Raw genomic sequence first — 24,392 nt, 5'->3', positions numbered from 1 at the left:
GCCACACTGCCTCTCAATCAAGTTGGACACTGCCCCTGTCCCAAGTGGGGCTCACATTCTCTATCTTCATTTTACAGATGAGGTAACTGAGGCACAGAGAAGTGAAGTGACTTGCCCAAGATCACATAGCAGACAAGTGGCGGAGCCGGGATTAGAAACCACATCCTTCGGATCCCAGGCCAGTAGTCTATCCACTATGCCATGTTGCTTCTACAACACAGTAAGGTGCTCTGCACAAAAGTGCTCAATAAATATGACTGATTGACGGTGGGGTCGGAGGTACCAGTGAAGGGGGTAGATTTATTAAAACAGGCAGGTGATCTCGAGAGATGAGAAGGGTGAAAAAGTGGATGTGGTACTGAGAGAGAGTTGGGGCGGTAAAATCGAGACTGTGGGGAGCTCACACATGATGGTTTCAATTTTACAAACTAAATAGTTGTCAAGGTCTCTGGCAGGAGGGGGAGAGAGATGAAGGTTCTTGGGGTTCAGGAGGGAGTTAAAAGTCTGAAATAATTGATGTGGACAACTTGGTATGGGACTAGATGAGGAAAGAGAAGTAATGTTGCTGCAAAGAAGGGCAGAGTTACAGCACGTGAGGACAGATATAAAATGGCTGAAATTGGCTTGGAACCACGATTTCCACTAACAGGGCACTGCGGCCCAAACACAGGAGCCAAGGAAACATATTATGCACATGGTCCAGGGCTGGTAGAAGTGGTGATGTGAGAATGATGAGGGAGAGGAGTGTGAGAATATATTGAAGACTACTGTATTTAGGATTAAATAGGGACAGAATTTAGGCACCCTAATACTAAACCTACCTACTAAACTATCATTAGCATTTAGCACTTAGATTTCATTTCCTTCATGAAAGAATCCCATAAGTACATGCCCACCTATTATTTACTTCCTGCTTTTCTCTTGCTTGTCACTGGATTTTGCTTATCACTGGCATTAATCAATCAAATGGTATTTATTGCGTGTTTAGTCTGAGTAGAGCACTGTACTAAGTGCTTGGGACAGGACAGCAGAATTGGTGGAAATGGTACCTACCTTTTGATTTTTCTATTGCTTATTCTTACAAACAGGGTGATAAAGGCCCCAACCCTCTAATATAAATGGGGACTGATCCTTCCAAATCTCAACTAATATTTTCAACAGCCTAAACATTTTTAATTTAGAAAAATGAATATGTCAATCTTTGTGATATCTGGGCATTCTTAACAGTTGCTCACCCTTATTTATGATGGTTACCACAAAAAAGGAATATGATAAAGATATTAGACCATCCACTAAATGAAAGGTTGTAATGCATGCACATTATACATCTTAAAATGGCCTTTTAGCACACTTTATGAATTACTCAAAAACAATAAATGAATAAACGATGGGAAAAATATGCTAGAATCTTTACAAAAAGGCTCTGCCATATGTCTCCTCATGTACCAAAGTTAACTGATAATGTCTCACAGAAATGATGTGATCAGTTAAAAAATTTATAGGTAGATCTTCTAATTTGAAAGCACAACACTTTCCAGTTCTGTTGAAATACTCGAAGATACTGAAGGAATTTTTTTTACTGAAGGGCTTTTAGAGGTCATTTCTATACGCAATTTTAAGCCATTGAAATGATACATAGGCGTGTTTACTTGTGTTCTCCCAATTAGAAGTTAACAATATAAAATGCTAAATTCCCACACACACAGATTATCGGAGGCTTTAAACTTGCTTTTGTTATAGCAGCCTTTCTTTATATCTTTTTTTCTTGCATTAGACTTTCTAATTTTGTTTACATTCAGCCAATAAAGCCTTTTCATGAATCAAGGCATGATGACCAAAACACACAATGAGTATAGATGCATGTAATTCCAAGCAAAAGGCACCTTAAAGCTAATTATTTGGACACAGAAGACAAATGGGACTTGACCTTAACCTGGAGAGAAAAGCATCTCCTGTGGCAAGAGGGTAAATAATCTCCATTACATTAAATTCAAGTTTAAGTCTCAGGAAATGTTCACAATTCATTGAAATAAAATTAAGACGATGTGGAAAAAAGGTCTGTCTTCTCTAACACTTAGAAAAATAATTTAAGGCAAATGATTTTAATGGCACCTTCCCCAAAATGTTTTGTTTAAATGTCCTAAGACCTTTAAGATAATGGTTCTATAGATGGTACTCTTGATCTTAAAGTAGGTTTCTGTACACTTGACCAGGAGGCATTCTTAAACTGATTAGATGACCTAGTTGGTGAGATGAACAGTGGGTAAACATCATTTAGGACTGAAGGTGGTTTGCTACTTGAAAGTTCTGATGTCAATTTACAAGTTGAGGCCACTGAAGCCATATGTCTACTCTTATCTCTACTGACCGTAGCAGTAGTAGTAGTAATAGTATTAACTTTATGCAGAGCGCTTATAAAAGTTCAATACAATAGAGTTGGTATATGCAATGCCTGTCTTCAAGCAGTTTAGAGTCAACAGGAGGAAACAGACATTGAAATAGGGAAAAGAGTAAAGTGCTGGAGCAGAATACAGAGGTGGGAATGAGACATGATCTTTGTCCCTCAGGGAGCTAACGGTCTGTGAGCAAAAAGGAGAACTTCTCATTTTGAGCTTGGAGGCGGAAAAGTTCCTTGAAAACAGAGATCCTCAATCAATCAATCATATTTATTGAGCGCTTACTGTGTGCAGAGCACCGTACTAAGTGCTTGGGAAGTACAAGTTGGCAACATATAGAGACCATCCCTACCCAACAGTGGGTTCACAGTCTAAAAGGGGGAGACAGAGAACAAACCAAACATACTAACAAAATAAAATAAATAGAATAGATATGTACAAGTAAAATAAATAGAGTAATAAATATGTACAAACATATATACATATATACAGGTACAGGTATACAGGTAGATCATGTCTACCAACTGTAGCGTACTCTCTACCAAGCAACTCAGCACAGCGTTATGCACACCGTAAGCACTCAATAAAGATCAATGGTTAATTAATTTATTGGAAGCCTGGCCTGCTGAATATAACAGGTGTGAGAGCCAGAAAGACGTGAGTTCTAATCTTGTCTCTGCCACTTGTCTGCTGTTTGACCTTGGACAAGTCACAACTTCTCTGTGCCTGAATTCCCTCATCTGTAAAAAGGGGAGTAAGACTGTGAGCCGCACGTGGGACATGGACTGTGTCCAATCTGATTAGCTCGTATCTATCCCAGCGCTTAGTACAATGCCTGGCACATAGTAAGTGCTAACAAATACCATTTTAAAAAAAGCCAAATTGAGAGGAGGTTTTAAGACATGTGGTACTCCAGGAGTAACAAAGAGGAGTCCCACCCTGAGCTAAATATGCAAGATCATAGAGGTATATCTGGAATGGAACCACGGCCAGGGAGCCAATGACAGATCCACTGGAAGAGAAAGAAATGAAACGAATTGAAAAAGAAATGAAAAATGCAGCAATACACATGGGTCTAGAGGTGTTCAGACAGACACACAAGGGACGGGGCTGGGTAACTAAAACACAATTCCTGGCTCCTGTTGCTCACAGCATGAACTAAAACTAAGTGGATTTGAAAGCATCAATGAGGTTCTGAATTCCTGTGTATTTTCTTTTAATGGAAATTTTTAAGCACTTACTATTTGACAAGAACCGTGCTAAGTGGCCCATGTTATTTATTAAACATGTTACAGTACAGACTCCAGGAGACAGGAATTGTCTCTATTGCTGTCCTATACTTTACCAAGCACTTAGTACAGTGCTCTGCATAGAGTAAGCACTCAATAAATAGAAGCAGCATGATGTAGTGGATAGAGCACAGGCTTGAGAGTTAGAAGGTCATGGACTCTAATCCCTACTCCACTAGTTGCCTGCTGTGTGACCTTGGGCAAGTCACTTCACTTCTCAGTGCCTCAGCTGCCTCATCTGTAAAATGGGGATTGAGACTGTGTGCACCACGTAGGACAGGGACTGTGTCCAACCTGATTTGCTTGCATCCACCCCAGCATTTAGTACAGGGCCTGACACAAACTAAGCACTTAACAAATACATTATTATTATTATTAATAATAATAATAGTAATAAATACAATTGAATGAATGAATGAATGAAGCAGCCCTCTCTAAGGGTTCACAATCTAAAATGAGGTGAACTGCACTGGTAGAACAAGTCCAGTGCTAAATTTAAAAACAAAATGGTAACAAAGAGCTAGATCACACCGTTGTTGGGCAGGGACCGTCTCTATATGTTGCTGACTTGTACTTCCCAAGCACTTAGTACAGTGCTCTGCACATAGTAAGCGCTCAATAAATAGGATTGAATGAATAAAAGAATCACAGAACTGGCAGAAGGACAACCTCCCAAAAAGTATTGGCTGGAACATTATGGAAAGAAGCTGCTGCCCCCACTGCCTACAGCTTGGGTGGTCCACCCCTTCCCTACCTAGGGGAAGACAGGGTTCGTTTGTAATTTATTATAATGTCTGTCTCCTGTAGACTGTAAGCTCCTTGTGGGCAGTGACGATGTCTACCAACTCTGTTGGATTATACTTTCCTCAGCGCTTAGTAGAATGCTCTGCAAAAATAAGCTCTCAATAAATACGACATTAATTGATCAGCTAGAGAGTTGGGAGCTTCCTGTTGGCTCCGTGGTATGGTGGTGGCCTGCTCCCCAGACCTCCTGCCCGAAGAGATCCTCTTGCACTTCATGCATTTTTCTCTATCTAAACTATCACTGGAGTTAAAAGGAAGCTAAAAGTTTAGCTTCAGAGGTATCTTAAACTGAACTCTATTTCTCAGCCTTTTTCCCAGGCAAAGCTCTGTGGCTCACGCTCAGCTTGGCTTTGGCCTTGGATCTCAGTTACCTTAAATATTACCCTACGAATCTTGAGTTCAATATTTTCTGTGCTGATCTTTTTCCATCTTGTGGTACTAACTCAATCTCAGCTTTGATCTTGTCTCATTTTGGAATCTGGGTCAGCTAGGGTTGCTGGGGCCAATTCAGACCTAGAAATTGGATCCTGGATGGAAGTGTGAATTCCGTATCTTCTTTTAGTAGGTTTAAATATAGGATGGGTGATTATGAGCCTCATTTGTGGCAATATAACCAAGCACTTCCAATTTGTATTTCCAAGGAAAATGCTATGGAGGTTGGGGATGGGGGGGTCTAATACAAGTAAAATTGGTCCTTGAAAATCAGTCTGGCAGTCAGCGGGCTCAAGTCAAGTCGAAATTGAAATCAACACCTTAACACCTTAACGTAAGGCAAGATAATTTTTTTTTTGATGTTAGTGAATTTACAAAGCAGAGTGAATGAGATAAATTCTACCACCTTTCAAGTCCTGAAATTTTGTTGGAGGAAACTTTTACTGAAAATCACAGGAATCACATCCAAAAATTTAAAGACTACACCAGCACAGAATCAAGAAACATTCTATTGTATTTCACAGGTTAACTACTTATATTATTTTTCATACTGGTTTACAAGCAGAATTCTTACTAATGCTATTCTCCTAGTTCTTGCTTGCTAAAGAAACACACACTTTATCATTATTACTATAAATTGTGTCAAATTGGCCACTGAAATGAATAGCTAATATGTTCAAAGACAATGCTTAAGCAGGCAGAATACATATGTAAGTCGGGTTGTTTGGAAGTCTTTGCAAACTAATTGTTTTGCCGATTATGACAATTCCAGGGCATAAACTCAAATTTAGAATAGGATGATTTTAAGCCACACATTCTCTTTTGCTCCTAAATAAAAAATGTCAGGGATGGGGGGCGGGGGGGAGGAGAGGGGATGGTGAGCGCGTGTGTGTGTATGTGTGTGTTTAAGAAAACACCATTATTTTGACTCATATTTTTCAAGCACCAGTTGAGTAGAAAATTACAGAACCTGAAGAGCTCAGATAAAATATATCAAGGGATTAGAACAACACATACTTTCTCTCGACCTCCATCTTTCCCCACAGCTGTGGGATTCTCCTAGAATTTGAATTAAATACTCTCAAGCTGTTGAGAAATGAGGACTTCTGAATTCTTAATTCTGTTAACTAATCATTACAGAACTGGAAATTGCAGCACCTCTGACTACAAAAAAGGCGGCTGCCTCCATAAAGCACATGTTTAATTTTGCACAAGCTGGCCTGTTTCCCAGCAACACATTGATTTGTGGGACTACTACTTCTAGTACCTACAGCATAATTAAATATTAAGGGCCTCTTTGATGTATGCAAAGTCTGACTAAGAGGATTACTAGACACCCTGACGGTGGCTTTCGCATGCCGCAATATCGTTAAACTTATCTTTTCTCAATAAGAACTCATATCCAACCATGTCATTATCCAAAGACCCTTGGGTATAAGGAAAGGTGGGGCTGAAAGGAAGGAGAGCAACTGTAAATAACGGAGCAGGGGAGAAAATCAGAATGTTTTCAAAGAATATGAAAAGAAATCACCAGAACTAAATAGAGCAATTTAAGTCCCCCGCATCAGAGGAATTGCAGATGCTTCCTTGTGGAGAACACAGTTTGGATTAATTCATTTGCAAGGGCCAAAGTTGTTTTGGTCACACAAAACAGTCCTCAATAATATAGAAGCTTGAGTTTCTTCTAAATTTGAATGTGCCATAAAATCTAGACATTTTTTTTAAATAGGAAGAAAGAGGTCATTTAATTGTTGTGTTGTACTTTCCCAAGCACTTAATGCAGTGCTCTGCACAAAGTGCTCAATATATATAAGATTGGATGAATGAATGAGCAAATGAGAGGGAGGGCACATCTAAAGGACAGTGACAAAAAATAACTTCACTTTTACCCTTGCTACCAAAAACAATTTAGTCTCCTTCACTGACTCTTCTCCCGCCACACTCTACGAGTACTCCTCAAGGCTCAGTTCTCATCGCCAGCTATTCATAAAAGCCTCAACTACCACCTCTGTGCGATACACTCAAAATTTACCTCATTAGCCCTGACTTCTCTCCTTCTCTGCAATCTTGCAGCTCTTCCTACCTCCAGGATGTCTCTCAAACATGACATGCCTAAAACTGAACTCTTCAACTTCCCTACCAAATCCTCTCCTCCAACACAGCTGACATTGTCTCCCTCCCTCAATCTTAAGCCCTTGCCCTTGGCATTATCCTAAATTCTGCCCTCTCTTTCAACACTCACATTCCAGCTGTTGCCAAATCCTGCTGGGTCTTTTCCAGAAACATTTCCAGTACCGGCACCTTCCTCTCCATTCCAAATGATACCACATTGTTCCAGTAATATGCCATATTCCAGCTTGACTACTGGGAATGTTTTATTACTAGTTGACTTCCCTGCTACCAATATCTCCTCTCTCTAGCCCATACTTCATTCTGTTGCCCCAATAAATTTTTCTAGAACACCCATTCATTCATTCAATCGTAGTTACTGAGCACTTACTGTGTGCAGAGCTCTGTACTAAGAGCTTGGAAAGTACAATTCAGCAACAAATAGAGACAATCCCTACCCAACAATGGGCTCACAGTTTAGAAAGGGGAGACCGACAACAACAAAAAAAACAGTAGACAGGCATCAATAGCATCAAAATGGATAAATAGAATTATAGATATATACACATCATTAACAAAATAAATAGAATAATAAATATGTACAAATATACACAAGTGCTGTGGGGAGGGGAAGGGGGTAGAGCAGAGGGAGGGAACAGAGGGTGATGGGGAGGGGAAGAAGAGCAGAGGAAAATGGGGGCTCAGTCTGGGAAGGCCTCTTGGAGGAGATGAGCTCTCAATAGGGCTTTGAAGGGAGCAAGAGAGCTAGTTTGGCAGATGTGTGGAGGGAGGGCATTCCAGGCCACAGGTAGGACGTGGGCCGGGGGTCTACGGCGGGACAGGCGAGAACAAGGCACAGTGAGGAGGTTAGCGGCAGAGGAGCGGAGGGTGCGGGCTGGGCTGTAGAAGGAGAGAAGGGAGGTGAGGTAGGAGGGGGCGAGGTGATGGACAGCCTTGAAGCCAATACTGAGGAGTTTTTGCTTCATGCGAAGGTTGACAGGCAACCACTGGAGATTTTTGAGGAGGGGAGTGACATGCCCAGAGAGTTTCTGTAGAAAGATAATCCAGGCAGCAGAGTGACAAGCAGCGTGGCTCGGTGGAAAGAGCACGGGCTTTGGAGTCAGAGGTCAGGGGTTCAAATCCTGGCTCCACCAATTGTCAGCTATGTGATTATGGGCAAGTCACTTAACTTCTCTGTGCCTCAGTTACCTCATCTGTAAAATGGGGATTAAGACTGCGAGCCCCCCGTGGGACAACCTGATCACCTTGTAACCTCCCCAGGGCTTAGAACAGTGCTTTGAACATAGTAAGCGTTTAATAAATGCCATCATTATTATTATTATTATTGTTATTAAGTATAGACTGAAGCAGGGAGAGACAGGAGGATGGGGGATCAGAAAGGAGGCTGATGCAGTAATCCAGCTGGGGTATGATGAGAGATTCTACCAGCAAGGCAGCAGTTTGGATGGAGATGAAAGGGCGGATCTTGGCGATGTTGTGAAGGTGAGACCAGCAGGATTTGGTGATGGACTGGATATATGGGGTGAATGAGAGAGCGGAGTCAAGGATGACACCGAGGTTGCGGGCCTGTGAAACAGGACGGATGGTAGTGCCGTCCACAGTGACAGGAAAGTCAGCGAGAGGACAGGATTTGGACATCATTTTACACACTTCTCCCCACCCCTTAAAGGTTGTGCATTCCTCTGTGCATCAAACACTGACCCGACCACTGGCTTTCCTATCTTTTCTTATACTACTACACCGCAGGTCCCGTGCTTCTTTCCTCTCACAGCTAAGCACTCTTGTTTGTCTCTCTTGCTGCCCATCTGCTGCTTTCCACCCGCCATCCACCCTGAAACTCCCACTCCTTTCACTTACTGCAGACCACTGCTCTCCCGCTCTTCAAAACCCTTCTGAAAATCACATGTCTACCAGGAGATCTTGCTGACTGATCATTTACCTGCCCATCTTATACTACCCAACATCCACCTAGGCACTTAGAACCTTGGTAGCACTTCTGTATATATTTTTATTCTCTACCAGAAAATGATTTTAGTGCCTGCCTCCCCTGCTGACTTGAAATTCCCTGAAGGCATGGATCATGTCAAATAATTTTATCTACTTCCCCAAGTGCTTAGTACAGTACTATGAACACAGTAAGTGCTCAATGAATTATATTAGTACAACCACTCATCCTATACCGACTGGATTACTGCATCAGCCTCCTTTTGGATCTCCCAACCTCCTGTCTCTCCCCACTTCAGTCCATACTTCACTCCGCTGCCCAGATTATCTTTCTACAGAAACGTTCAGGGCGGGTCACCCCCTCCTCAAAAATCCCCAGTGGCTGCCTATCAACCCGTGTATCAAGCAAAAACTCTTCACTATTGGTTTCAAAGCTCTCCGTCACCTGGCTCCCTCCTACCTCACCTCCCTTCTCTCCTTCTCCAGCCCAGCCCACACATTCGGCTCTTCTGTCGCTAACCTCCTCACCGGGCCTCGTTCTCACCTGTCCCGCCATTGACCCCCGGCCCACGTCCTTCCCCTAGCCTGGAATGCCCTCCCTCCACACATCCGCCAATCATCAACATCATCATCATCAATTGTATTTATTGAGCGCTTACTATGTGCAGAGCACTGTACTAAGCGCTTGGGAAGTACAAATTGGCAACATATAGAGACAGTCCCTACCCAACAGTGGGCTCACAGTCTAAAAGACACTTTTAGACACAGTCTAAAAGACACAGTCTAAATCACACTTCCCCCCTTCAAAACCCTCCTGCAGGTGCACCCCCTCCAAGAGACCTTCCCTAAGCTCCCTTTTCGTCAGATCCCTCTTTCTTCCACCTCACCAACTCACTCCCTTTGCTCTACTCCCCCTCCCAGCACCACAGCACTTGTGTATATATGGACATATCTATAATTCCATTTATTGATATTAATGCCTGTTTACTCGTATTGATGTGTATATATAAATATAATTCTATTTACTTATATTGATGCTATTGATGCCTGTTTACTTGTTTTGCTGTCTGTCTCCCCCACTCTAGACTGTGAGCCCACTGTGGGCAGAGACTGTCTCTCTCTCTTGCTGAATTGTACTTTCCAAGCGCTTAGAACAGTGCTCTGAACAATAAGCACTCATCATCATCATCATCATCAATCATATTTATTGAGCGCTTACTGTGTGCAGAGCACTGTACTAAGTGCTTGGGAAGTCCAAGTTGGCAACATATAGAGACAGTCCCTACCCAACAGTGGGCTCACAGTCTAAAAGGGGGAGCCAGAGAACAAAACCAAACATACTAACAAAATAAAATAAATAGAATAGATATGTACAAGTAAAATAAATAAATAAATAAATAAATAAATAATTTAATTTATTTGGAAGATTGGAAGAGGAAGGAGGCACTCAATAAATACAACTGAATGAGTAAATGAATGAATTAACTAATGGATGTTTGTGGATTATCAATCTGTCCCATGAAATTCATAGGGCTAATTAAGAATTAATACATAACACCTTCACTAAGGCAACTACTCAACCAAAATAGCTCCTTATTTATAAAAGATAAAGGACAAATTTAACACGTGGTTTCACCAGGGCTGGCAGTTGCTAGTTGTCATTATCCATGTGGAAATATTTTTCCTTTGCTATATAAATCAGAGTTCAGGGAAAGTGGATGAGAATGCAAGATAACAGTTATCTTTTCTTGCCTGACTACCCACTGGCACTATTCAAGGCCCCACAAAACTCCCTTGGCTGCTCTGTAGTACTAACAATCAGTCATATTTTTGAGCACACTCTGTGTATACAGCACTGCACTAAATGCTTGGAAAAGTACAACAGAGTTGGTAGACAGAGTTCCTGTCCAGAAGGCTCTTACAGTATAGAGGGGAGACAGATATTATGCCTACATACATACGTGCCGTGGGGCAGAGGGTGGGGTGAATAAAGGGTACAGATCTAACTGCAAGAGCGATGCAGAAAAGGAAGGGAGTAGGAGAAACGAGGCTTTGGTTAGGAAAGGCCTCTTGGAAGAGATGTGTTTTTAATAAGGGAGTTCCCAACCAGAGGCAGGAGATGGATAAGGGGTGGATGGCGAGATAGATGAGATCAAAGTTCATTCATTCAATTGTATTTATTGAGTGCTTACTGTGTGCAGAGCACTGTACTAAGCGCTTGGGAAGTACAAGTTGGCTACATGTAGATACGGTCCCTACCCAACGGCGGGCTAAAGGCACACCTACCATTGAGAATGTAAGCAATGTGTTACTGAGTCTCAGACCAGTCTAACTAGCCTGAAATCTGTCTGACAGATTTCCTCAGCTCCACATCTCCTACGATCACATCGGTCATTAATTTTCATGTCTGTCTCCCCCTCTAGATTGTAAGCTTTATGGGCAGGGAGCGTGTCTACCAACTCTGTTATATTGTACTCTCCCAAACCCTTAATACAGTGCTATGCACACAGAAAGTGCTCAGTAACTACCACTGATTAGTTGATTTATGTTAGAAACAAAGGTGTTTCGAAACAGTGTGATGGTTACCGTCCTGACATCTGTCTTCATGTTTGGGATCTTCCTTCTAATATCCCTGTAAATACCCGTCATATTCCTGAAGTCCATGAGTCCACCAGAGACCTAACATCAGTAACTTTTCCCTCAAAAACCTATTGTGCATCTGTTGTCCATTATTTTTTTCAAACTCTTCTTGAAACTGTAGACTGTGAGCCCACCGTTGGGTAGGGACCGTCTCTATATGTTGCCAACTTGTACTTTCCAAGCGCTTAGTACAGTGCTCTGCACACAGGAAGCACTCAATAAATACGATTGATTGATTGATTGAACGGGGAGACAGACAACAAAACAAAACATATTAACAAAATAAAATAAATAGAATAAATATGTACAAATAAAACAAATAAATAGAGTAATAAATACGTGCAAACATATATACATATATACAGGTGCTGTGGGGAGGGGAAGGAGGTAAGGCGGGGGGTATGGGGAGGGGGACGAGGGGGAGAGGAAGGAGGGGGCTCAGTATGGGAAGGCCTCCTGGAGGAGGTGAGCTCTCAGTAGGGCTTTGAAGGGAGGAAGAGAGCTAGCTCGGCAGTTGTGCGTAGGGAGGGCATTCCAGGCCAGAGGGAGGACGTGGGCCAGGGGTCGACTGTGGGACAGGCAAGTGAATAAATTGGTGTTAGAGGAGTGAAGTATGCAGGCTGGGTCGTTATTAGGAAATTGGCAAGATAAGATAGATGGGGGCAAGATGATTAAGTGTTTTAAAGCCAGTGGTAAGAAGTTTCTGTTTGATGCAAAAGTGGACAGGCAACCATTGGAGCTTCTTGAGGAGGGGGGAAACATGGACACAACCTTCTTTTTAGAATAGTTATCAGGGCAGCAGAGTGAAGTATGGACTGGAGTGGGAGAGACAGGAGGCAGGGAGGTCACCAAAGAGGCTGACGCGGTAGTCAAGGTGGGTGGATCAACACAGTAGCAGTTTAGATGCAGAGGAAAGCGTGGATTTCAGTGATGTTGTGAAGGTCAAACAAAAAGGATCTGATGACAGGCTGATGATGGGGGCTGAATGACTGAGATAAGATGAAGAGAAGCAGTGTGGCTCAGTGGAAAGAGCCCGGGCTTTGGAGTCAGAGGTCGTGAGTTCAAACCCCGGCTCTGTCAATTGTCAGCTGTGTGACTTTGGGCAAGTCACTGAACTTCTCTGTGCCTCAGTTCCCTCATCTGTAAAATGGGGATTAAGACTGTGAGTCCCCTGTGGGCCAACCTGATCACCTTGTAACCTTCCCAGCGCTCAGAACAGTGCTTTGCACATAGTAAGCGCTTAATAAATACCATCATTAATAAACTGAGGATAACATCAAGGCTGTTTGACTAGAAAGATGCTGTCTATAACAATGGGACACTCTGTGGGGAGGACGGGGTTTGAGTGGGATGATAAGCAGTTCTGTTTTGGACAGAACTTTAGTAGTGTAGCCTACTGGAAAGAGCATCAACAGGGGTTCTTATTGCAGCTCCGCCTCTTGCCCGCTGTGACACATTGGGCAGGTCACTTAACTTCTCTGTGCTTCAGTTCCCTCATCTGTAAAATGGGGATGAAATCCCTGTTTCCCACCCCATACTTAGTCTTCAGCTCTCAGGGCCGCACCTGGAGAGTTTCCAGTACTCTACCGGTCTCAACTATGGGAGGGAGAGTCAAACAGGGGCATATCCATTCGATTCCCAGCTTGGGCAGTGGCTAGCGAATGGAAGGCAATCTGCTGCAAGTCAAAACTCACCTGTGCTGGGCAGCAGCAGCGTGGGAGAGAGTCGAGGGCGGAGACTCAGATTAACTGCACGGAAGGAGGCAATGGTAAACCGCTTCCATATTTTTTACCAAGAAAAGTCTATGGATATGCTATCAGAATGATTGCAGATGAAGTTGGGGCATTCTGGGAGAGATGTGTCCATGGCGTCACTAAGGCTCAGACATGACAGCACAAGACAACAACAACAACAACAATGTGGGACAGGGACCACGCGTACACTGTATCTACCTCAGTCGTGGTATAGTGCTTGGTATGTGCTTAAAAATACCACAATTATTACTATTCAAAGACACAAACATTCAGCTTATGTCTGTATACTTGACACAAACTCGGTTTCTATAAACTCCATCACCTAATCAGTTGCATTTTCTTCATACTCTATGATTTCGAACATTATATTTATAGAACGGAACTAATCTTCCAGACAAAGCAATGGGCAGTCAGGAGACCTGGAAACTTATCCTCCACCACTAGCTAGTCAGGAATTGTGTGCCATCAATAATCTGGATTTCAGTTTCTCCAATTAAATCACTGTGACCACAGCACCCCTTCCTCCCTATATCAGGGGGCTGTTGCTGGGAAAAATGAAATGCTACAGAATGAATTATTTGATTTACATCGAATTCACTGTGGGTTATAATTTTAGATGCACACCCACGTCTTCGAGACCCAAGCAGCATGACCTATTGGCTAGAGCAAGGACCTGGGAATCACAAGGACCTAGGTTCTACTCCCATCTTCACCGCTTGTCTGCCATGTGACCTTAAGCAAGTCACTTAACTTCTCTGTGCCTCAGTTCCCCCATCTGTAAAATGGGGATTAAGAGTGTGGGCCCAATGTGGGATAGGGACTGTGTCCAACCTAATTAGTTTGTATCTTCCCCAGCATTAGTAAAGTGCCTGACACTAGTATGCACTTAACAAATACCATGAGAACAGAAGAAAACAAAATAGAAGCCCAAAACTTTAGGAACCACAGCCGTATATTAATTACATATTAAGAGTTATGGGTAGTTATAGTACAGAAAATACATTATTCACTTTCAATAGGGCTACCATTCTATTCTACAAGTCTACAAAGAAATAATGCACACACCTTGACCCAGATTTACAGCTGATAGACTTTGGATACTTCACTGAAGAAAATGTTTCTAAAGACAAAGGTAACTTGAAGCAGTCATATTTAGGGTATTCATCATTAATAGCAGTGTAGGGAAAAAAGTAAGGCACTTCAAATGAAAATGCAAAATGGCCAATGCGGTGTTTTAAAAAGGAAAAGTCTACTGCTACCACGGTTTCCAGTTCCACTTATTCCTCGCTCTAAAGTCACTAAGAGTCTATTTAATCATTTTAATTACTGATAAAGCAAAAAGAGGCTACCTTCACTTGAGGCCAGGAGGCTTTAAGAACTGCCTGGGTTCGGAAGAACACAAGGAGCTTGCTGTCCTTGTCAGAGAGATGAAAAGACTGTTCCATAATCTGCAGCACTTTAATGCGAGGTTTCACCGGCAGGGCATCGTCATCACAAAAGGGTCGTAACCACTCCAACAAATCATCGGAGGAAATCAGCTTTTCTCTGAAAGTCAAAGAAAATGGTCAGCTAGGAGCTATGGTTTCAATTAAAATGAAAATTGCATGATTAATGACCCCTGATTCTATTCAAATACGCTATGTGTTTGAAAGATCTATGTCAGGGACCTCCTAGAGGTTTATTATTTGGTATTTATGGTAAAAATTTTAACGCGTTTCACCTCTGTCCTGTTCACCTCAGCACTTACACTCCTGTTGTGCTTTTTTACCTATCAATTGACCCGCTCAGCTATTTAAGCATTTGTTCCTCTTATCTGTAAATTACTAAGTCTCTAGCTCTCCTGATATTTCCCCTGCTTCTTGGTGCAGGGATTCTGTCTCTTTTACCTATTGAACTCAGAGGTCAGAGATAGGAGCAATAGGGAGTGAGACAGAGCTAGGTTTGCTTTCATAGTTAGTGCTCTTTGTGCCCAGGGAACATCTCTACCAACTCTGCTGTACTGTACAGTCCAAAGAGCTTAGAACAGTACTCCTACTTACTACAGCGCTCTGCACATGGCAAATGCTCAATAAACACCACTGACGATGACAATTAAGTGAACCTCACCCACATTTAACTTGTGGGAGTAAATCTTAAAATTTGCCAATTTTTCTTAGTGGCCAAACTTGAATAGCTTTCTGAGTTCAAGCTTGTAAGGCCTATTTGTGTCCAAGAAGTCAATGGTCAGCATTTTTTTAAATCTCTAATAACATCTCAAATTGGCTGATGAATTTTAGATATGCACAGCTGCACATAGAAGGGAAATGTATAATTACGGCTTTACGGAGTTCATCAAAACAGAGACGAAAGTGGTATTAGAAAATAATTCAACCTGTCATTTCCCTCTGAAAATAATTAGGGCTAACACGTTTTTAAGCTCAGTGTAGTGAATATTTCAACTTTGTTTTTTAGTTTCCCATGATCATTTGTCGCAAAGACCAAGGCAAAATTTGAATGGAAAAACACAAATGTTTTTCTGCTATTTTTTGATGCACAATTTAATTTAAAATCTAAAGAGTTTTGAAACATGATAGAAAAAAAATTAGTGTTCCTTTAACACAATTTTGTCAGTTTGGCTATGTAACCTGCATTGAACTCATATCATGTGAAAGATTAACAGCACACAGCTTTTTCTGAGTGAGCCATGTCAGACAACACTAGAAAAAAAACAATTGAAGGATGCTGAGCAATAAAGATGTGTGTCTGGACTAGAGAAGGTAAAGGCTGAAGTAGGGAGACCAGTGAGGAAAAGGCTGATAGCTTAGCTAGGATAGGATAATTAGGTTAAGGAACTTAATAATAGGATAAACACATGGAGCAGTTCGAATGGGGAAGAAGGAATTGGATTTGGGAAATGCTGCAGAGGAAAACCCACTAGGTTTAGCAATAGAAAAAAAAACACGAGAGTTGAAGGAAAGTGAGTAATCAGGAGGAATGGCAAAGTTCTAGGGTGTGATGACAGAGAGGATGGTGGAGTTGTCACTTTTTTTTGATAGCATTTATTAAAGCGCTTACTATGTGCAAAGCACTGTTCTAAGCACTGGAGACGTTACAAGGTGATCAGGTTGTCCCACGTAGGGCTCACAGTCTTCATCCCCATTTTACAGATGAGGTAACTGAAGCACAGAGAAGTTAAGTGACTTGCCCAAAGTCACCCAGCTGACAATTGGCAGAGCCAGGATTTGAACCCATGACATCTGACTCCAAAGCCCTTGCTCCTTCCACTGAGCCACGCTGCTTCAATGGGAAATGGGAAAGTTATTACTCAAATGGGAAAGTTAGATGAAGGAGGATTCATTTCATGAACTCTTACCAATTCATGAGTAATGACAGCTCTCCTTCTTGGGGGGTGACTGTTGTTAACAACTCTGTTAAAAAGCAACCTGATATACCATGACATGATGTCACTTCCTTTTTATTAATTATTTTTAAGGGCGTAATCACATCATAAGATTCAAATTCACCAGGCATCATTCAATTGTGACTTTGGAGATTGATGCAGCAGGCAGTTTTTATCCCTTTATTAGTCTTTGCTCATTAAGCAAAGACTCCATCCCCCCCACCTTACCTCCTTCCCTTCCCCACAGCACCTGTATATATGTATATATGTTTGTACGTATTTATTACTCTATTTATTTATTGATTTTACTTGTACATATTTATTCTATTTATTTTATTGTTAGTATGTTTTGTTTTGTTCTCTGTCTCCCCCTTCTAGACTGTGAGCCCACTGTTGGGTAGGGACCATCTCTATATGTTGCCAACTTGTACTTCCCAAGCGCTTAGTAGCAGCACTCTGCACACAGTAAGCGCTCAATAAATACGATTTAATGAATGAATGAATTAAGCAAAAGCAGGACACCCCACACTTTTTTTTAAGGGTATTCATTAAGTGCTGACTATATACCAGGAACCGTACTAAGCAGTGAGGTAGATACACCGTGATCATGTTGGACACAGTCCACATCCCACAGTCTTAATCCCCACTTTATAGATGAGGTAACTGGGGCCCAGAGAAGTAAAATGACTTGCCCAAGATCACACAGGAGTCAAATGGTGGAGCCGGGATTAAAACCCAGTTCCTCTGACTCCTAGGCTCATGGTCTTTCCACTAGGCTACGCACCACTTTCTCATCACACCTCCATAAAGCTCAGATCTTCTTACTGAATCAATCAGTGGTACTTACTGGGCACTTACTGTGTGCAGAGCATTTACTAGGCACTTGGGAGAGTGATCGGTGGTGTAACAGAGGGGAGACAGGTGGGCAGTTGTGCCAGACAACAAGGGGCTCAGGGAAGACTTCCTCAATCTAAGCCACTCTGGTTCTGGGAAGCAGAACTTTGTCCCCCCAAGCTACACCCCCTCCTTTGGACCGCCTTGGATGAAGACGGGAGAGATGTAGACGCCTCCTGGCCCACGGTTTACCCTCCACATTAAGCAAAATACCTGTCTAGTGATAGTTTGGGGGCTCCTTGCGCTGACATGGTTACTTTGGGGGCCCTCAGGAGTTACACTAATAATAACAATAATGATGGCATTTGTTAAGCGCTTACTATTTGCAAATCACTGTTCTAAGCGCTGGGGAGGATACAAGGTGATCAGGTTGTCCCACGTGGGGCTCACAGTTTTAATCCCCATTTTACAGATGAGGTAACTGAGGCTCAGAGAAGTTAAGTGACTTGCCCAAGGTCACGCAGCAGACATGTGCTCTCTTCCTCCCTTCAAGGCCCTGCTGAGAGCTCACCTCCTCCAGGAGGCCTTCCCAGACTGAGCCCCTTCCTTCCTCTCCCCCTCGTCCCCCTCTCCATCCCCCCCATCTTACCTCCTTCCCTTCCCCACAGCACCTGTATATATGTATATATGTTTGTACATATTTATTACTCTTTATTTATTTATTTATTTTATTTGTACATATCTATTCTATTTATTTTATTTTGTTAGTATGTTTGGTTTTGTTCTCTGTCTCCCCCTTTTAGACTGTGAGCCCACTGTTGGGTAGGGACTGTCTCTATATGTTGCCAATTTGTACTTCCCAAGCGCTTAGTACAGTGCTCTGCACATAGTAAGCGCTCAATAAATACGATTGATGATGATGATGATGAGGTTGTCCCACGTGGGGCTCACGGTTTTAATCCCCATGTTACAGATGAGGTAACTGAGGCTCAGAGAAGTTAAGTGACTTGCCCAAGGTCACACAGCAGACATGGGCCAGAAGAATCATCCCAATGCCAGGGGTCAGTGCCACACTGGGTGGCTGGGCTGTCTCCAGGGTTGGCATTGTGAGCCTGAGCACCAGACCTTAGGAATTACCTCCAGCTTGAGGGGCAGCCATAAGTCCAGATGCCACTGCTATCTCAAGGGTGGCTGAGCCCCCTCGGAGGAAAAGTATCTCTCTCGGTACCAGCAACATTTATTCATTCATTCATTCAATCGTATTTATTGAGCGCTTACTGTGTGCAGAGCACTGTACTAAGCACTTGGGAAGTACAAGTCGGCAACATATAGAGACGGCCCCTACCCAACAACGGGCTCACAGTTTAGAAGCTGCTGTGTACAGAGCGCTGCAGTAGGCACTTGGTAAACTTGCAAAATAAAAAATGAAAAACCTCTCCTCCAAGACCTCTTCCCTTCACCATCTAAGGAAGCTACATATGGGACAGATGTGTTGGGGAAGTGGAGTGGCCTTTATCGTGAGTGGCCAACCAGACTGTCTGCCTCTGGGTATTATGCCTCTGGCATTTACTGATAAATACGATTGATTGATTGATTGATAGCTCAATAAGTCTCAGTGACAACGGGAGGTTGCGTGGCCTAGTGGGAAGGGGATGGACCAGACAGCTATCCTGGTTCTAATCCTGGCTCTGCCATTTGCCTGCTGGTGACCTTGTAAAAGTCCCTTAACTTCTCTGTGCCTCAATTTCCTCAACTGCAAAATTGGGATTCAAAATCTATTCTCCCTCCTACTTGGTCTGTGAGGCCCATGTGGATCAGAGACTGTACCTGGCCTGATTAACTTCTACCTATCCCAGTGCTTAGAACAGTGCTTGACACATAGTAAGCACTTTAATATAATTTAAAAAAAATGGTAGAGTTGGGATTAAACTTAAGAATCTTATCCTCAAGTAGGAGCTTTCCCCCTTAGATATGCATTTAAGATTAAAACCCAAAACAGATAGTAGTGCAATTGTTCTTACAGTCACACTGTCTTTTTGTCTTGAACAAAAAGTCCCCAGACTGAGCCCCCTATTTCCTCTCCTCCTCCCCATCCCTCCTGCCCTACCCTCCTTCCCCTCCCCACAGCACCTGTATATATGTTTGTACAGATTTATTACTCTTTTTATTTTACTTGTACATACTTACTATTCTATTTATTTTGTTAATGATGTGTATCTAGCTTTATTTTTATTTATTCTGGTGACTTGACACCTGTCCACATGTTTTATTTTGTTGTCTGTCTCCCCCTTCTAGACTGTGAGGCCATTCATTCATTCATTCAATCGTATTTACTGGGTAGGGACCATCTCTATATGTTGTCAACTTGTACTTCCCAAGCACTTAGTACAGTGCTCTGCACACAGTAAGTGCTCAATAAATACGATTGAACGAATGAATGAACACCAATCCAAAGGAGGCTACAATGATGAACATCATTTGAGCATCTGAAAACAGGTACACCTTTCTTACCCCTTTTCAACACTCGCATGAACTGAGGAAACAATGCCTTCAAGAACCTGGAGTGGATCTTGCTTCATAAGATAGTCCGCTTCATTCCCACTGTGAAAGAAAAAAGTGACATATTCAAAACAGGATCATTTTCCCAAATAGACATAATCTTACATGCACTTTAGTAACTAAGAATACTGACAATCCAATTTAGTATTCCAGTCCATTTTTATAGGTTTATATACTCTAAATATGTGAATACTGATGTGAGGAAGGAAATGGAAAGGCGATAACGCAATACAGTTATGTCTCGAAACGGCCGTACAAATTTATAGATTTCTGGGAATGCCTTTATGAGATAATTATGCACCAAGTAGCTGCGGGAAAGCTGATGCAAAATCTTAGCCTGTCAAAGCCGAAGGAGGACATTCCACTCACTCGGTGAAGCGGCCGGCAGCAGTGAACCCCGCAGCGAAGGACTCAAAGGCCTCTCTGAACCTGTAGCCCCTGACGGCCGGATTGATTGAAGCAGAATCACAGGAATCAGGTCCCTACTGTTAAGGAACTGGAGGGTGGCATCCATCCTTGGCATTCAGGTGTAACTGAATGCTTCTAAGGACACCTTAAAAATCAATCACCTTGCCCCTTCTGCATTACCTTGCTGCTTTCCTCCTATATCCCAGCCCCAACACTTCACCCCTCTAATGCCAACCTACTCCCCGTACCTTGGTCTCATCTTTCTCGTCAACGACCTCTCACCATGTCATTCTTTCATTCATTCATTCAATTGTATTTATTGAGTGCTTACTGTATGCAGAGCACTGCACTAAGTACTTGGAGGAGTACAACAATAAATAGATACATTAAGTTTACCGTCTAGGAGGAGAGGCAGGCATTAATATAAATAAATATTTATTTATCTTGCTTCTGGCCTAGAACGCTCTCCCTCTTGATATCTGACAGATAATCACTCTCCCCACCTTCAAAGTTATTGAGGGCACATCTCCTCCACGAGGCCTCCTCAACTAAGATCTCATTTCCTCTTCTGCTACTCCTTCTGCATCATCCTGGCACTTGGATGTGCACCCTTTATTCACCCCTCCCTCAGCCCTACAGCACTTATGGACATAGCCATACCTTATTTATTCATATTAATGTCTGTCTCCCCCTCTAGACTGTAAGCTCACCATGGGCAGGAAGCATGTCTACCAATCCTGTTACATCTCCCAAGGGCATGGTATAATGCTCTGTACACAGTAAGTGCTCAATGAATATGAGTGATTGACTGACTGAGACCCGGGGAGGACTCCCAAACTCTCAACTGCTCCATAATATGCCCAAAACTCGGGGCTGAAGCCAACAAAGACCACCAAAATTCACAGAAACGGCTGCTGGCTGGAGACTTCTGCAGATAAGCTGAACCGATAGAAGATGGTCAGTTTTAATCGCTCAACTATAAAACCGTGAAACCAAGTTGCTGATTTCTGAGTCATTCCTCAATCAAGCAATTTTAAACTTGGATCAGTCTGAATTGATGAAAGCTCTTTTGATTCGCAGAGATTTCATAAAATCCAAACTGGCTTCTGAAACTGCGATAAGATTAAAATAGCTTTGTGGGTTCTAGCAGAGGCTAAGGGTACACACCAGGGGTGCGAACCGTCTAAGCTGGGTCTGATTGGATGTTGCCAAGTGCTTAGTACAGTGCTCTGCACACAGTAAGCGCTCAATAAATATGATTGATTGATAATGACCGTCTGGGGCACCTCCATATGATCTTCTTTCACTCAGTTGAAGGGGTTAATTTATGGCATGGTTGTGAGGCGCTTTTTTTTTTACTGGTTCTCCAGGTCAATTTCCCCTGCTCAGGAGGAGTTTGGAAGTGGGCCCTTCCTGCTGGCAGAATCCGATATATTATTAAAACTTTATTTGAGATGGAGAAACGCTTCTGAAAAATCAAATTCAGCAGGCTTCCCCATCTCCAGCCCCACTGCTGCTTCTCCACAGCTCCAGAGGAGATAGAGGCAGGGAACCGGGAGGGGTAGAAGCGGGGCTCAGCAACTATCCCACTGGAGCTGAGGCACCCACGGACGCTCTTGATTCCTAGGGGCACGGAACTATGGAGGCTCTGGGACAGAGAGGAGGCCGAGGAAGGAGGCAGGAAAGGCAGAACTCATTGACTGTCCCACTGGAGTTGGGGCCACCAAAGACACCCGGCTCCGAGGAGCAAAGAGCTACGGAGGCTCTGAACATAGAGGAGGCCGAGGGAGGAGGAAGGAAGAGGTGGAAGTGGGGCTCACCAACTGTCCCACTGGAGCTGTGGCTTCCCACAGACAACCGGTTACTCAAGGCACAGAGCTATGGAGGGGGACACAGTGGAGGCAGGAGGAAGGGGCGGCAGGAAGGGCTCACCAATGCTGGCGGATTTATTTTGCATTTATCTCTTAAAAAAAAAGAATGCCCCCCACCAGGCAATTCCAATTTTTATTTAGGGCAGCAGGAACAGCAGCTCTGCGGCTCCTTCTCCTCCTCTCTTGCAGCCCAGAGAGCAGCAGTGGCAGCTGGTTTTCCCTGACTGACTGGGGTCCCTCCTGCTGCAGGGATCAGCTCCAAGTTTATCCACATAAACTTCGGTTTGGGAGGAAATCCCTGATCCATCCATCCATCCATCAATCGTATTTATTGAGCGCTTACTGTGTGCAGAGCACTGTACTAAGCGCTTGGGAAGTACAAGTTGGCAACATATAGAGACGGTCCCTACGCAACAGTGGGCTCACAGTCTGATCATCATGGGCTCCTTCTTCCCCAGCTTCGTAGAAAATCTCGCCTCCCTCTTCCCCGGCTCCAGCCCTACTTGGTAGATCAGGTGATCTGCCAATTAAAACTGAGAAGTATAGCACCACAAAGACTTTTAAAATGTCATCACATATGTCACCTTGAAGGATTTTTGCCTAAGTAATGTGCTACAGAGAAAAATGTGCCACCCTGCCGTAGAACAGAGACTTTTGGATTTTCGTGTTGGAATAGATCATTTACGCATGTTTTATTACCAATTTAACAAACTGTTCTCTAGACCTATGAATTTTTGCCTTTTCAAGTTACCACAAATTACAAAAAATAGAGTTCCAGGACTGCACAAGATATCACAGGACAAGATTCTAGATACCAATTTATCATTGGTGTCATAATACCATAATACCATTATTATATTTCTAGACTGTGAGCCCACTGTTGGGTAGGGACCGTCTCTATATGCTTCCAACTTGTACTTCCCAAGCGCTTTGTACAGTGCTCTGCACACAGTAAGTGCTCAATAAATACAATTGAATGAATGAATGAATATGAGAAGCATTGTGGCTCAGTGGAAAGAGCCCGGGCTTGGGAGTCAGAGGTCATGGGTTCTAATCCCAGCTCCATCACTTGTCAGCTGTGTGATTTTAGGCAAGTCACTTATCTTCACTGGGCCTCAGTTACCTCATCTGTAAAATGGGGATTAAGACTGTGAGCCCAACGTGGGACAACCTGATTACCTTGTATCTCCCCCAGTGCTTAGAACAGTGCTTGGCACATACATAGTAAGTGCTTAACAAATGCCATCATTATTAGTATTATTATTATCATTATTATTATGATATTGATTAAGCACTTACTGTGTTTTAAGAACTATTCTAAACACCAGGGTAGATAGAAGTTAATCAGGTCAGACACAGTCCTTGTCCCACCAGGGTCTTACAGTCTAAGTAGGAGTGAAAATAGGCAATTTATACTTTCCCTCATCGAGTTACTACCATATATTTGATTTTGCAATAATATTCATGATGCAAGAAAGAAGGAAGTGTGTTCAAACAAATATGAAAACTCGCTTAAGATGTTGAAATGTCTCAAGTATACAAGCAGTGTGGCCTAGTGGAAAAAGCATACTCCTGGGAGTCAGAGGGCCTGGATTCTAATCCCCAATCTGCCAACTACTTGCTGTGTGACCTTGGGTGAGTATCTTAACTTTTCTGTGCCTCCGTTTCCTCAGCTGTGAAATGGGAATTAAAATAGTCTCCCTCCAACTTAATAATAATAATAATGATAATGGTATTTGTTAAGTGCTCATTATGTGCCAAGCACTGTTCAAAGTGCTAGGGGAGAGATACATAGGGCTCAGTCTTCATCCCCATTTTACAGATGAGAGATCTGAGGCACAGAGAAGTTATGTGGCTTGCCCTAGGTCACACAGCAGATGAGTGGCAGATCCACCTCTGACTTCCAAGCCCAGGCTCTTTCCACTAAGCCACACTGCTTCTCTAGACTGCAA

General features: G+C 42.9%; 1 protein-coding gene across 2 annotated transcripts in view; it reads right to left on the bottom strand.

Moving 5' to 3' along the window:
* NBAS (NBAS subunit of NRZ tethering complex) overlaps positions 1-24,392 on the bottom strand; it is a 352,219-nt gene that overhangs the window by 42,076 nt on the left and 285,751 nt on the right. For both annotated transcript variants that reach the window (XM_038758591.1, XM_038758650.1), the window contains exons 47-48: positions 20,114-20,203; positions 14,739-14,934 (exon numbers count right to left, since the gene is read on the bottom strand). In XM_038758591.1, the coding sequence (XP_038614519.1) occupies positions 14,739-14,934; positions 20,114-20,203 (286 nt within the window). The remainder of the gene's footprint in view (positions 1-14,738; positions 14,935-20,113; positions 20,204-24,392) is intronic.

This window comes from Tachyglossus aculeatus, chromosome 1, assembly GCF_015852505.1.
Source record: "Tachyglossus aculeatus isolate mTacAcu1 chromosome 1, mTacAcu1.pri, whole genome shotgun sequence".
NCBI lineage: Eukaryota > Metazoa > Chordata > Mammalia > Monotremata > Tachyglossidae > Tachyglossus > Tachyglossus aculeatus.
The sequence above is the reverse complement of the archived record's forward strand: the minus strand, read 5'-3'. Positions and strand labels throughout refer to the sequence as shown.